The following is a 15662-nucleotide window of genomic DNA, read 5'->3' as shown; positions in this document are numbered from 1 at the left end:
TTTTGCTGTCCCCAGCCTCCAGACCCTCTCTAGAAGTCTCTGGAGGCTGGTGACAGCAAAAAAGTCACTTCCTGTCCAACTGGAAGTTGGGAAACGGGCCATTTTGGGCCTCTAGAGGTCCTGGGGAAGGCTGTTTTCGCCCTCTCTAGATGCATAGAGAGGATCTGGAGCCAGGTGAGAAAGAAAAACGGGCCTTCCCCACCCCCCTCAGGCCCTCTGGAGGCAGGAAACAGCCTGTTTCCCTACTTCTTGTGGGCCCAGAAGGCCCAAAAATCAGCTGGCTGGTGTGCACATGCACATCGGAGCTGAGCTGGTGTGCCCACTGATATGGCTACACGTGCCACCTGTGGCACACGTGCCATAGGTTCGCCATCACAGGAATAGGACATACTTGGGGAATGTAAGCAGCATGTTCTTGTCATTTTTACATCTTCATATGTGCTAAATTTGAGAGCCAGTATTATGGAGCCAAAGACTGAAGAGGTAAGATTCAAATTCACTTTCAGTCATGGAAGCCTATAGGGTGATTTGGGACCATTTATCCTATATCAGCTGAATTGGTGAGCAAAGATCACTAGAAAAAGTCTTGATCTTTTTTTCTCTATTTCATTTTTGTTACATCCCCTTTATAATGAAATATTTATTAATTTATCAGAGTGTTACACGGCAAAGAACACAAAAGGCACAGATGGATTGTGACAGATAGAAAATCATGTACTTTTACTTGATGACTTTGATTTCATCTTGCTTATGGCAAGTCTAGACCTGATTATGAATTTCAGTTGAAAAGTAAAAATAATCTTACTCATGCATGACTAACACATGTTGTATAAGGCACAGAGAACATGGAACTGAGTCCTTCTGTTCCTTCTTTATATCACAAGCTCCATATATTGAGTGGGAGATTTGAACTCTATAGAGCTATAGTGAAAGCATTTTTTCCATACATTGCATTCCCCATGTCAGGGAAAACATCAGCAGGGCCAATACTCAGAAATGGAAATTGAGGCTACATTTGCCTCAAAGAACTAAGTGATGTTAGTTTACAGTGTAAACACCTGCATGTGATACCATCCATTCAAAATACTTGAAAATGTTTGTTTGTTTGTTTGTTTAATTTATTTGCTGCCTATCTCACGGTAAGGCTACTCCAGGCAGCTTACAATAATAAAAAGGAAGAAAAATGAAAGGCATGTTTAGAACAGAAGTAAAATAACAATAAAATAATGACGAACACAATGAGAATAAATGCATCAATATGATAACTGAGGAATGGTTGGTGAGCTGTAGTTTGCCATCAATCTAGCAGCTACCTGCTGTGTGAAACTCCCATAGCATAAACTAGTTCATATGACTTGGGTCTTACCATTTTGTGAAATTCTTTACTGAACTTAACAGAATCATTCTAATCTTTCCAAATCAGGGAATTGCAAAGTGTATCCAGCATAATCTAATGCTTCACATGTATTCTAGGTTCCTACTTAAAGGTGAAGCGAGGGGAAGAAGTGTGATTAGATTGACCTCAATCCCTAGTGCCTATGAATTCCCATTAATCCAGCTGTAATTACATCCAAAGTTTCATTTCTTTCATCATAGCTACTCTTTCTTACTCATTTTATTTGGAAATGGGATGCCCTTTTATTTGGAAATGGTTTATGCACTAGGATAGACTCAAGTTCATATACTCTCATTCCTTGGTTATTCCCATTTGCTGGAAACAGAAACAAGAACAAGCTTTTATCAACAGGCAGTGATTTCTTATTTTTACATAACAGTTGTCCCTATAAATATTTATTTTAATCTAAGTTTACACATATCTATCTGGTAACCATCGGAAAGCACACAATTATTGAAAGCAAAAATATCAGCGAATACATGCTGAAGCAAAAAGTCTAGAATTTCTTAAAAGTTAATGTGAAGGGAACATTTTGAATTTTTGATTCTTGAAAAAACAAGGGAGGCTCTTTGAAAGGCTACTTCAAAGAAAAAATATTTATTTTAGAAGAAAATGTGATTTCCCTGGTTCTACTGCCATCAATGGAGATGCTGGGCAAGGATTTAGATGACTGACTTGTCTGGAAAGCTTGCATTATATTACTTAATTTTAGTCACCTTAATTTAGTGTAAAATGTTAGTAGTTATATTCTCTTAGTTCAGTACATCATCTTATGGATGTTCAGAATGAATTTGCCTTACTTTGATCATAAATTATTAGCAGTTTAAAATAATACTGGGATGAACCACAATTACCAAGTGACATTTGATTGACAACAGGAGCAAAGAAGGCCATGCAATTTGGCATGTGTGTTTCTGTCAAAGTGTATATTTCATTTTTCAATAATGTTGTTGTGGCTCCAGCCTCCCGGGCCTGGCCCCCTGCCAGAAAGTGACTCAGTGAGGGGGAAGGGCCGTCGGGGCTCCCCTCTTCAGGGCCGGCCTCTCTGGCTCAGCTCCAGGAGCCAGAGGCAGGCCAGGTGGAGGAGGTGATGAGGCCTCTGTCTCCTGTATCTCCCCCCACCCAGGCAACACTTCCAGACCCAGCTGTGGACAATCAGTCCTGGTTAGATCCCAGGTTTCGTAGACAAGAGAGGCGGGAACAACAAAAAAGGGGTGGGGCAGGCCTAGAGAGTGCTGAGTCATGGAGCCACACCCCACAGGGTATAAAAGCAGGAGGGGTTGCTCTACTACGTGACTGACAAAAGAAACTGACTGGAGAAAACTTGAGCTGAACTATTTGACTGAGCATTTGGCCTGGATTGCTTTTTGTTCCTGACTTCCTGGTTGCTCTGGTAACGAGCTTCTGTGACGCCGGCATCAGGGAAGATAAAGAAAACCTTGGCAGACGTTCGCTGGTCTGCTGCCAGAGCTGATAGCTGCCGTGGACTAAATTGCTGGCTAATTGAGTCAGTTCACGTGTCTCCTGGACCGAGGTGGGGGGGGACAGAACAAATGTATTGCTGAAAGTGGATGGACTGAAGACAAAAATTCATTTAACTTTTAAAGTATAAACAACGTATTTCATTAAATTACTCATTATTTAATAATATACTCAACCACATTCAAAATTCCAATTCAGACTTTTTACAGTGTCTGGAAGATTCAGCTATAATGTTCTGTGAAGGTTTGTTCTCTGAATTAAATGGACCTTGGGTGTTTTACGTTATTCTGCACAGTCAATGTTCTGTTCTGTTTTGTTTTGTTTTTAGAAAAATACTGATTAACATTGTTCAATATTGATTGAATATCCCAGTTTTCACATGCACTGGGAGTACCTTCTTTTTCATGTGCCTTTTTATTTAAATTCTATTTTGATTCTTTTGATATGTCAAATTTGGAAACTGTCCATCTTATTCACAGAGTGACTTTGGATTCTATTACTGAATAATGACATTTTATTTTATTTATTTATTTTATTTTGTTTGTTTGTCGAACATGTACAAGGTAGCAAGTATAAGTATGAACATAAGCATGAAAAAAAGGAAGTAAATACAGATAAATGGGGCCAGTAAGACAGGGACAGTAGGCACGCCCCTTTTAGGGACCTCTTAGGAATGGGATGAGGTCCATAGTAGACCGTTTGTGAGGGTTTGAGGATGTAACAACGCATTCAGGTAGAGCATTCCAGGCATTGACCACTCTGTTGCTGAAGTCTGTTTTCTACAATCAAGTTTGAAGAGGTTTACCTTGAGTTTGTATTGATTGTTTGCCCATGTATTATTAAGGTTGAAGCTGAAGAAGTCATTGACAGCTAAGATGTTGTAGCAGACAATTTTGTGTACTATGCTTAGATCGGACTGCAGGCGGCACAGTTCCAGATTGTCCAAGCCCAAAATTTTGAGCCTGGTGGCATAAGGGATTCTATTGTCAATAAAGGAGTAGAGTACTCTTCTCGTGAAATATCTCTGGATCCGGTCAATCGTATTAATGTCCGGTACATAGTGTGGATTTCAGGCAGACAAGCTGTATTCAAAAATTAGTCTGGCAAAGATTAGGTTAACAATTCTTAAAGCTTAATTCTTTCTGACAATGCTGTTACAGTGAGCTCTGGTGTTTAGATCAGTAGTGGGTTGCTACCGGTTCTCCCCAGTTCGCAAGAACCGGTAGTAAACATTTTGAGTAGTTTGGAGAATTGGTAGTAAAAATTCTGCCTGGCCCCGCCCCCAATCTATTGCTGCCTCCCAACTCCCAGCTGATCAGCTAGAAGGAAAAAAGCAAGATTCACTTGTCGAAGAAGAGAAAAAAAACAAGACACCGACCCTTTAAATTGATCAGCTGCTTCTCAGCCGGGAGATCGCTTGGCAAAGAAGAAGGAGGGGGAACGCTGTCGTTTTAAAGTGACAGAGCGGCTAGAAGCTCCGTTCTGAGTCAGCTGAACAACAAATTGGATAAGTGGAGGAATTCTTATATGGTTCAATGTTTTTGAAGTTTTGGGGTTTGTGCAACATGGGCTTTGTGTTTCTAAAAAGGTTTGGGCGATTTCCATTGTGAAGTATCCTGTCTTGAATGAGTTTTCTGCCTGCTTGTAAATGGAGCCGAACTTCCGGTAGCTGTTTTCTGCTTACAAAGTTTCCTTTATGCAGCTGGCAGGAATGTGGAATTCCAGGCAGGTTCCTTGCTAGCAGCTTGATTATTCCTTAAATATCTGGGATATTTTATTTGGGAAATGAAGAGGGGGGAATTTGATTCCTTCCCAGAACAGATTAGTGGGGTGGGGAGGAAATGGGGATTTTGAAGTAACCTTCCCCTGGCGTGGAGAGGGAATGGGGATTTTAGGCTTGCTGTCAAACATCAGCCATAATACTAATGATTGTTTTGAACAATATGCAGGTTGTTACATGAATGGCTATTTTATATGTGAAATTATGACTGAAACCTATATAGGTTCACACTGTCAGGAAGTTTGTCCTTAGTTTTAGGTTGCTTCTCTCTTTGTTGAGTTTCCATCCATTGCTTCTTGTTTTGCCTTCTGGTGCTTTGGAAAATACTTCCTCCCCCCTTCTTTCTAGCAGCGCCTTAAAAGCCTGTTGCCTATCACACTTGGGCAAAGCATGTGAGCCATTTCCTCCTTTCAGTGGTCCATGAAAGTGCACCTATAGCAGAGGTCTCTAACCTTGGCCACTTTAAGACTTTAAGACAGCAAAGCTGGCTGAGGAATTCTGGGAGTTGAAGTGGCCAAGTTTGGAGAGCCCTGATCTATAGTATGTAGATAATAAAGTTGCAAAAAGGTGAACAACATTTTTGCAAACTATAAAATACTTTGAGGAAACAAATGCATGTAAATTGACAAAAGAAGAGAAAGAAATATTAAACTGACCAATCTATGAAACAGAATTCGGAATTGCAATAAAAAGACAAAAAAGCAATAAAACGCCGGGCCCAGATGGAATACCAGTGGAATTATATAGGAGTATCCAAGAACAAATAGGAGAATTAATGTTGGAAATATTTAATGAAGCATTACAGAATACAAACATACACCAAACATGGACAGAAGCTTTAATTACACTTATACCTAAGGAGGATTCAGATCAGCAATCAGTACAAAACTATAGGCCCATCTCTTTATTGAATTCCGACTATAAAATATACATGTCAATTATTGTGGAAAGGTTAAAAACAATTTTAGATAAGTATATACACCCGGATCAAAATGGTTTCCTCCCCGGTCAACAAATTAAAAACAATACTCAGACCATAATCGATTTATTTCACTGGTTTTCCTTGATGCACAAAAAGCTTTCGACAATTTGAATTGGAGATTTATGATACAACAAAATTTAAAAAATGGAATTTGGATCCAAATTTGAAAAAATGATTGAAAAAATATATTCAAAGCAAGCTGCAAGAGTAATTATTAACCAAGACACAACAGATAAATTTGAAATAACAAAAGGTGTAAGACAGGGGTGTCCACGTTCCCCACTTCTTTTTATACTATCATTGGAGCCACTCTTAAAAAAAATTTGGGAAGATCGGGAGATAAAAGGATTGAGAATGAAAAATGAGGAGTACAAATTGCAAGCCTTTGCTGATGATATGGTTTTTATTATTGAGGAACCCTTAAAATCAGGCCCCAAATTGATCAAAAAATTAGAAGAATTTGGCATAGTAGCAGGTTTAAAAATTAATAGGAAGAAATATAAATTATTAACAAAAAATCTTACAAAAAAACAGGAGATAGAATTAGAAAATAACATGAACATTCAGATAACAAAAAAAAAAATACAATATCTAGGGATTTGGTTAACAGCAAGAGGCTCCTCAGTTAAAAAAGATAATTATGATAAATTAATACAGCAAATTGGGAAAGATTTGGAAAATTGGAAAAACTTACAAATTTCATGGATGGGAAGAGTGGCAGCAATAAAAATGAATATCTTGCCCAAAATCCTGTTCCTCTTCCAGGTTATACCGATAAGAATAGAAAAAAGGTTCTTTGATTCATTAAACAGATTGACTTCAAAATTTATATGGCAAGGACGAAAACCTAGGATTAGATTGAAAACGCTACAGGATGCTAAGGATAGAGGAGGAGTAGCCCTACCAGACTGGGAAATTTATTATCAAGCAGCATGCCTGACATGATTAAAAGAATGGATGGAGCTGGGAAACAAAAGAATCCTAACAGTAGAAGGCCATGATCTTCAGGTAGGATAGCATGCATTCCTGTGGGGTGAAAAATACAAAACACATGGGTATTTTAAAAGACATATAATTAGGAATTCATTACTATTAATCTGGAATAAAATAAAAAAACAACACTATATGAATATACCATTTTGGGCCTCCCCCAATGAGATACTAACACATCCAAATTTAATAGATGGGACTAAAATAACTAGATATAAGGATATGCTAAATGAATTGGGAAAATTAAAAACGAAACAAGAATTGGAGCAGGATTTGAATAGACAAGTCGAATGGTGGATGTATCTCCAAATTAAATCAAAATATTTAGAAGACTCTAAGACTAAGCAGATACAAGTGGAACAAAATGAATTGGAAAAAATAATATATGGGAAGGACCAAAAACTAATTAGTAAAACATATAATTTCTTGTTACAGTATAAAATGGAAGAGGAAATTGTGAAAGATACCATGATTAAATGGGCGAGAAATTTTAACCATACAATAGAATTAGAGAAGTGGGAAAAGATGTGGAAAACAAACATGAAATTGACAATATCGACAGCATATAAGGAAAACCATATGAAAATGTTCCATAGATGGCACCTTCCACCAGCTAGAATAGCAAAGATGTTCCCCAACAACTCATCAAAGTGTTGGAAATGTAAGAGCAACTACGGAACATATCATCTCTGGTGAACCTGCCCAGTGGCGAAACAATTCTGGGCCAAAATCAAAAAGTGGTTACAGGAAATAATACAGGAACCAATAAAAGGAAAGCCAGAACAATTCTTATTAGGGATCTCGACAGAAAATCATACAAAAGATACGCAATACTTAATACTCCATATACTTACAGCAGCACGCATAGCTTACGCTCAAAACTGGAAAAAAGAAAACCCACCAACAGAGGAAGAATTAATCAAAAAAATACTAGAATGTGCTGAGATGGACAAACTTACAAAAGAAATTCAGGAGAAAGAAGAAAGAGATTACTATAAGATTTGATGCAAACGGTACGAATGGTTAAAAAATAGGCAAGATAAGAAAACTGAACAACAAAGTAAAATGTAGATGAAATAAAGAACAATAGATGAATAAGAGTAAAATAAGATAGAATTAAAATATGTATAAATAATAGGAATGGACTGCCTTGAAATAGCTGATAAATAGTGATATGTATATGTTAATGTTGTATGTCTTGTCTTTTGTCTTTAATGTGTATAAAATAAAAAAACTTTATTAAAAAAAAAAGAATAGAATAGAATAGGTTTTTTTATTGGCCAAGTTTGATTGGACATACAAGGAAATTGTCTTGGTGCATATGCTCTCAGTGTACGTAAAAGAAAAGATACGTTCATCAAGAATTCTAAGGTACAATACTTAATGATAGTCATAGGGTACAAATAAGCAATCAGGAAACAATATCAATATAAATCATAAGGAAGCAACAAAGTTACAATCATAAGTGGAAGGAGATGGGAATGAGAAGATTAATAGTAGTGCAGATTTAATTTGACAATGTTGAGCGTTCGGGAAGAAACTGTTCTTGTGTCTAGTTGTTCTGGTGTGCAGTGCTCTGTAACGTCGTTTTGATGGTAAGAGTTGAAACAGTTTATGTCCAGGATGCGAGGGGTCTATAAATATTTTCACAGCCCTCTTTTTGACTCGTATAGTATACAGGTCCTCAATGGAAGGCAGATTGATAGCAATTGTTTTTTCTGTAGTTCTAATTATCCCCTGAAGTCTGTGTCTGTCTTGTTGGGTTGCAGAACCAAACCAGACAATTATAGAGGTGCAGATGACAGACTCAATAATTCCTCTGTAGAACTGGATCAGCAGCTCCTTGGGCAGTTTGAGCTTTCTGAGTTGGTGCAGAAAGAACATTCTTTCTTGTGCTTTTTTAATGATGTTTTTGATGTTAGCTATTTATTTTAGATCTTGCGATATGGTAGAACCTAGAAATTTGAAGGTCTCTACTGTTGATACTGTGTTGTTTAGTATTCTAAGAGGTGGAAATATGGAAGGGTTTCTCCTAAAGTCCACCACCATTTCTACTGTTTTGAGTGTGTTCAGTTCCAGATTGTTCCGATCGCACCACGAGGCTAGTTGTTTAACCTCTCGTCTGTATGTGGATTCATCATTGTCTCGAATGAGACCAATCACTGTTGTGTCATTTGCAAACTTCAGTAGTTTAGCAGATGGATCATTAGAGATGCAGTCATCGGTATACAGAAGTGGGAAGAACACACACCTTGGGGGTGGGCTGTGCTAATTGTACAGGTATTTGATGTGATTCTGTTTAGCTTCACCTGCTGCTTCCTGTTTGTTAGGAAGCTTATGATCCACTTACAAGTGTGTTCAGGTACCTGTAGCTGGTTTAGCTTAGTTAGAAGAGTGTTTGGAATGATAGTATTGAATGCTGAACTAAAGTCTACAAAGAGGACCCTTGCGTAGATCTTTGGAGATTAAAGATGTTGTAGGATGTAGTGCAGAGTAACAGCATCATCTGTTGATCTATGCAACTGGTATGCAAATTGCAAGGGGTCTAACAGCGGATCCGTGATGGTTTTTAGCACTAGCCTTTCAAAGGTTTTCATGACTACAGATGTTAGAGCAACTGATCTGTAGTCATTCAGTTCCTTAATGACACTTCTTTGACACTGGGATGATAGTTGAGTATTTGAAGCAAGAAGGAACATAGCACATCTCTAGTGATTTATTGAAGATACAGGTGAATATGGGGGCTAATTGGTCAGCACAGGAGCAAGAAGGAGTTATCTTGTCTGGCCCTGGAGCTTTTCCTGGCTTTTGTCTGTGAAATAGGTCTTGCACTTCCTTTTCTGTGATCACTAGGTGTTGTGAACCCAATGGGATGGGGTCAGTTGTAGGAGGCTTAGCTGTTGTTGGTGTGTCTGAGATGGGGGTTGTGGAGATAGGTAGCTGTAGTTTCCTTTCAAACCTGCAGTAAAATACGTTCAGGTCATCTGCCAGTTGATTATTTCCTTCAGCCTGGGAAGGAGGTTTGCCGTAGCCGGTGATATTTTTAAGAGTTTTCCACAGGTTTGCTGGTTCATTTGTTGAGAACTGATTCTTTAGCTTTTCAGAGTAGCTTCTTTTTGTTGCTCTTATCTCCCTTATTAATACATTTCTGGTCTGATTGTACAGCATTTTATTACCTTTTCTGTAGGCTTCCTCTTTGGAACAATATAGCTGCTTATGTTTAGCTGTGAACCAAAGTTGGTTGTTACTGTATATTCGCAAGTTCCTGGTGAGTACACATAGGTCTTCACAGAAGCTGACATATGATGTTACAGTCTCTGTGAGTTCATCTAAGTCTGCAGAGGTACTTTCAAAAACATTACAAACAGTGCAGTCAAAGCAGGCCTGTAGCTTTAACTTTGCCTCCTCCGTCCAGGTCTTCACTCATTTAATTGTTGGTTTTGTGGTTTTAAGTTTTTGCCCGTAAGCAGGTACAAGGTGAATCATGCAATGATCAGAGTGTCCCACAGCTGCTCGTGGTAAGGACCGATAAGCATTTTTTAGTGTTGTGTAGCAATGGTCTAAAGTATTCTTTCCTCTAGTGGGACAATTGACATGCTAAAAGTATTTTGTTAGCTCTTTCCTTAAGTTTGCCGTGTTTAAATCTCCCAAAATAATGGCCAATGAATCGGGGTATTTGGCTTCAGCCTCCATAAAGCAGAAAGAGTGTGGGTTCTAAGGCACTGCCTTGGGGGACACTATTAACTGGTGCTGGATTTGATAGGGCCCTCCCTATTTTGACCATTTGCTGCCTGTTTGACAGGAACATGGCTATCCACTTGTGCAGGTGTCCAGAGATGTCATAAGAACTAAGTTTCAGCAATAGTTTGTCATACACCACTGAATCAAAGGCTTTGCAGAAGTCTATGTAAATTTCATCTATTGCTTCACCCTGGTCAAGATGTGTGATCCAAGTGTTTCTGCAGTGTAGGAATTGCAGATTACAGGACAGATTTTTTCTGAAACCAAACTGCTTGTTAGAAAGCAGGTTGTTTGTTTCTAAGTGGAGGGTGATGGATTGGTTTATAATCGATTCCATGACTTACAGGTGACGCAACACAGAGAGATTGGTCTGTAATTTTCTACTAGACTAGGGCCTCCCTTTTTAAAAATAGGTAATACTGTGGCTAATGACCATAAGTTAGGCAGGGAGTTGGTTCTGAAAGATGCCTCATAGATTGTGCTTAGAGGTTCAGCTAAGGCAGTGGCAAATGTGTATTTTAGCTAAGGCAGTGGCAAATGTGTATACATTGACAGTGTATTTTAGTTAATTGACCATAATTTTAGAGCTAGACAGATGCATTTTTCCAGCTTATAATAAACAACAAATATGCTTGTTTTAAAATTCATTATCCAGAGAAAAGCTTTGAGGCATCAGATTCTGAAATATTCTCATTTCCAGTTCAACAGCCAAGATGTTCAACCATGGTGCATAAGTATCAGTGTATAGATATGCATCCAGATGCAGTTCCACACTGACATTTTCTTGTTGAAAGTGAGCAGTAGCTTCCTCCACCCCCAGCCCATTCCATTTTATCATACATCCATTCATGGAACGTCTTCAGAACCTGGCCAGTTTGGGGATTATAAAGCCCAGAATCTAAAACAGCATCTTTAGGGAAGTCATTCCATCACAGATGAGCAGATCAAGGTTCCCAATAGAAGTTACATACGGTCAATAGCTACTTAGCATGGCAGATTAATTTCATTTATCTATAAACCATCTTTTCATAGGATAGGTATGTAATAAACTGTTCATTAAATCCTTGCAAAGTACAAAACAAATAACAAAAAATATAAACAAAAATAATATAAAGCAGCTCACCTTTAAAAAGGCCACTTTTCCAGCTACAAGAATTTAATATTCTAGATGATTTTGAATGTCTTTTTTAAAAAATAAACATAGTCAAGCAAAGCAAAATGCCAAGAGAACAAAGTAATAAGATAATTGATAGTAATTCATTTTCAAAATATTCTTTATGTGGTTGCATCCATTTTTGAGTTTTAATTATAGAATGGACAAAAATTTCAACAGACTACAGTAGGTGATAATATTGCTAGTCCGCATCTCTGTTTTAAAGATCATATTGATCAAGTTGTCATTGAGATGTTTCAATATAGGCTGTTGCACTGCATTTATTGCTACATCTTTCTTTAGACTTGATATTTTGAGGGTTATATTTTATCCATAAGTGCTACTTTAATACTAGTAGATTTTTTTTTTAGAAAGATTTGCATTAGAATTTTAAATCTCTCGCCCGTTCCAGATCTTATTAACTTAAGAAATTGCATTTGCACTTCTCCAAGGCTAGAAATCAAGTTTCTTTACTCCTATTGTCTTTTCTTACATTTTCATTGTTTTAAACAAAGGAATTAGATTATAAAATACTGTATACATTGCAATTCTTTAACAGGCTTATCATGCTGAAGAATCCCCCCCCCCCCGACATTGCTAATTGTTTTGTTTTGCAACCTTCAATAATATCATTTATTTTTATTTATTGATATGTTTATTTCAATAATTTCTGCCTTACCGATGAAAAACACAGTTTGGCGAATTGTTTATCAGAAATGAAAACAAAACCAAATTGCTAGAAGTCTTCAGAAGTCTACAGCTGTAGGGTTTTTTCATTAAATTTCAACATATTTTATTTCAAACTTCTTATAATGTCTTCATTTATGCTTCCGAATCAGACTTATTAAAATAGGATAAATACATTTTATAGAAAATTAATTTCTTTTGGGAGTAGATGAAATATATAATATAAATATATAATATAAATATATAATTCAGAGTAATTCTTTAGCAGCACTTCTTGACATTTTCTGCACACGGTGTTCTGTTCTAGATTTCCTCTCACATATGCTGGTCTGCACTTTACAGCCTGCAGCTATTTTAGTCTCTTTTCTCAATAAAACATCCAGTCCCGTACTCTTGAATCTAGGAAGGAAACATTTTCTGGCAATGCTCAGAAAATGGGAATCTGTTGCTTGATATTGGCAAAGCAAACCTTGCATCTTGAAGAAACAATGTCTTGCATTGAAAGAAACCCATGTCTTGCATTACGTATCTAATTAGGAATGGTCATCTTACTTCAAACATAGGTGCAGCCTATATTTGCCTCAAGCAATTTACAATTTGTACATAGAATTATGTACAAATTATTTACATAGAATTAAGGAGCCATGGTTGTGCAGTTATTAGAATGCAGTATTACAGGCTACTTCTGCCTACTGCCAACAGTTCTATCTTGACTGGCTGGAGGTTCACTCAGCCTTCCATCCTTCCAAGGTTGGTAAATGAGGACCCAGATTCTTGGGGGCAATATGCAGATTCTGTAAAGCACTATGAAGCAATATAGTCTAAGTGTTATTGCTATTATTGCTATTTTTCTATAACATAATCAGTTGGGTTCATTTATTCTTTTCAGTTTTTTAATGGTTTGGAAGCTTTTTTTATTTTAATGGAAGCACTACAAATGATAACATAATAGCTGCAAAAAATCACACTTTTGTATAAAATACTATGTTAGGAAAGTATATATTGGGAAATTTTTGAATCGGTGATTAAGGATACATTGATCCAGTCACAAAACATGGGGTGGGGAGCTTGGCAGCCAAATTAAATTCAAATAGTCTTTTACTTATGACCACAATTGAGCCCAAGATTTCTGTTGCTAAGCAAGACATTTGAGTTTTGTTCCATTTTACAACTTTTCTTGCTACAGTTGTTAAATAATCTCTACGGTTATTAAGTGAATCTGGTTTCCCTGTTGACTTTGCTTGTCAGAAGGTTGCAAAAGGTGATTACATGATCCGGGGACATTGCAACCATCATAAATACATGCCAGTTGCCAAGCGTCCTAATTTTGATCCAATGACCATGGGGATGCTACAACAGTTGTTAATGTGAAAAACCATCATTACTCATTTTTTTCAGTGCCATTGTAACTTTAAACAGTCATTAAACAAAGATTGTAAGTTGAGGATTACCTGTATCTGTAAATTTATTCAGTAACTATCAGAATAAAACCATTTGGTTGGAAAAAAATCTGTTTTGTATAAAATACTAAGTTTAGGAAAGTAAATAATGGGAAATTTTTGAATTGGTGATTAAGGTTACATTGTTCCAGTCACAAAACTTGGAGTGAGGGCAGTCTTGGCAGCCAAATTAAGTATCTGTAAATTTAATCAATAACTACCAGAAACATTAATTAAAACTTTTGCTGATTACATATTTATATTTATTCAAAATCCTCACAGGTTTACATCTATTGAGCTTTGATATTCAGACAAGCATGACTGTCCACAATTCAGGCATTTACTTGGAGGTCTGGATCCAGCCCTCAAAGTACCCCGAATAATCTGCATACTGGACAAAATGCATATGGACTCCATTTGTTTAACAGGGCAAAATTAATTCACAAACAAGAAAGGAAGTATCTCCAATTATCCAATAAAATAACTTGTAAAGCATACAAAACTGAACTCAGATATTGTTGTATACTTACAATCTATTGTTTCACTTTCACACAAGTTTACAGTAAAACCAAGCTGAAAAATGCCAACATGCAACATACAAACCAAAACTTCACTGTGAAGCACAATTAATTCAAATGTATTTGTCTGTATATATCCCTGCAATTCACCTTTCCTGGAAATTGGAAGTAGAAAGATTGTGTGTACAGACAGACACACACACACACTTTGTTAGAATATACATTTCTATGTGATAGTCTGCCCCCAAAGGGTAAAATTTCTGGATCAGATTCCTCACTAAAGTACACATAGGATTGCATTTTACCTCTATACTGTATAACAAAGGAAAAAAGGCAATATTTAACAGAAGAGAGATAAAAAATTATCCTTAACACGAAATCAACAGTGTTTGTGCCAGAAAACATCATTTTTGTTAATACTATTGAAAATTTGGTGACAACATATTATGCTTCTTCTTTTCCAGTGTTGTTCTTTTCTCGAATGTTCATGTATTCATACAAAATAAAATCATATCTTTCATTCTTGACCCAGCTTAATAAAACACGACTTCTTACCTACATAACATAATTAAGGCTCCTGATTTTAAGGCTGTAACACTAGCAGCTTTTTTGGATATATGTATTTAAGAATGGAGAGTTTTTGTTACTACTGTACAGTAATGATCTTCTCTCTTACTTATATTTCAGATTATAGCTAAAAATAGATTTTTCAAAAATCATTTCCCGAGCTGGCCAAATCTCCTTGACTAGAAATTGCAGTCTATTTAAATACCTGTGAAATATCATAAAGGTTGAATTTGAATATGATTAAATGACTACAGACCAGTTGCTCTAACCTCTATAGTCATGAAAACCTTTGAAAGGCTAGTGCTATCCCACTTGAAAATCATCACAGATCTGCTGTTAGACCCCTTGCAATTTGCATACTGAGCAAACAGATCAACAGATGATGCTGTTAATATGGCTCTGCACTAGAACTTTCAACATCTTGAATCTCCAAAGACCTATGCAAGGGTCCTCTTTGTAGACTTTAGTTCAGCATTTAACACCATCATTCCAGACATTCTTCTAACTAAGCTAAACCAGCTAGCGGTACCAGAACACACTTGTAAGTAGATTATAAGCTTCCTAACAAACAGGAAGCAGCAGGTGAAGCTAAACAGAATCACATCAGACACCTGTACAATTAGCACAGCCCCCCCCCAAGGTGTGTGCTCTCCCCATTTCTCTCTGTATACCAATGACTGCATCTCTTAACGATCCATCTGTTAAACTACTGAAGTTTGCAGATGAGACAACAGTGATTGGTCTCATTCGAGACAATGATGAATCCACATACAGACAGGAGGTTGAACAACTAGCCTCGTGGTGTGATCAGAACAATCTGGAACACACTCAAAACAGTAGAAATGGTGGTGGACTTTAGGAGAAATCCTTCCATATTTCCACCTCTTACAATACTAGGCAACACAGTATCAAGAGTAGAGACCTTCA

General features: G+C 37.1%; 1 protein-coding gene across 1 annotated transcript in view; it reads left to right on the top strand.

The window, feature by feature from the left end:
- The window catches only part of CDKL5 (cyclin dependent kinase like 5), a 94245-nt gene extending 79910 nt beyond the window's left edge, over positions 1-14335 (top strand). The window contains exon 18 of the mRNA XM_058186565.1: positions 13933-14335. Within this exon, the coding sequence (XP_058042548.1) occupies positions 13933-13947 (15 nt within the window). The 3' untranslated portion in view covers positions 13948-14335. The remainder of the gene's footprint in view (positions 1-13932) is intronic.
- Positions 14336-15662: the final 1327 nt, after the last annotated feature.

Source organism: Ahaetulla prasina, chromosome 5 (assembly GCF_028640845.1).
Source record: "Ahaetulla prasina isolate Xishuangbanna chromosome 5, ASM2864084v1, whole genome shotgun sequence".
NCBI lineage: Eukaryota > Metazoa > Chordata > Lepidosauria > Squamata > Colubridae > Ahaetulla > Ahaetulla prasina.
Note: the sequence above shows the minus strand (reverse complement) of the source record. Positions and strands in the feature narration are given on the sequence as shown.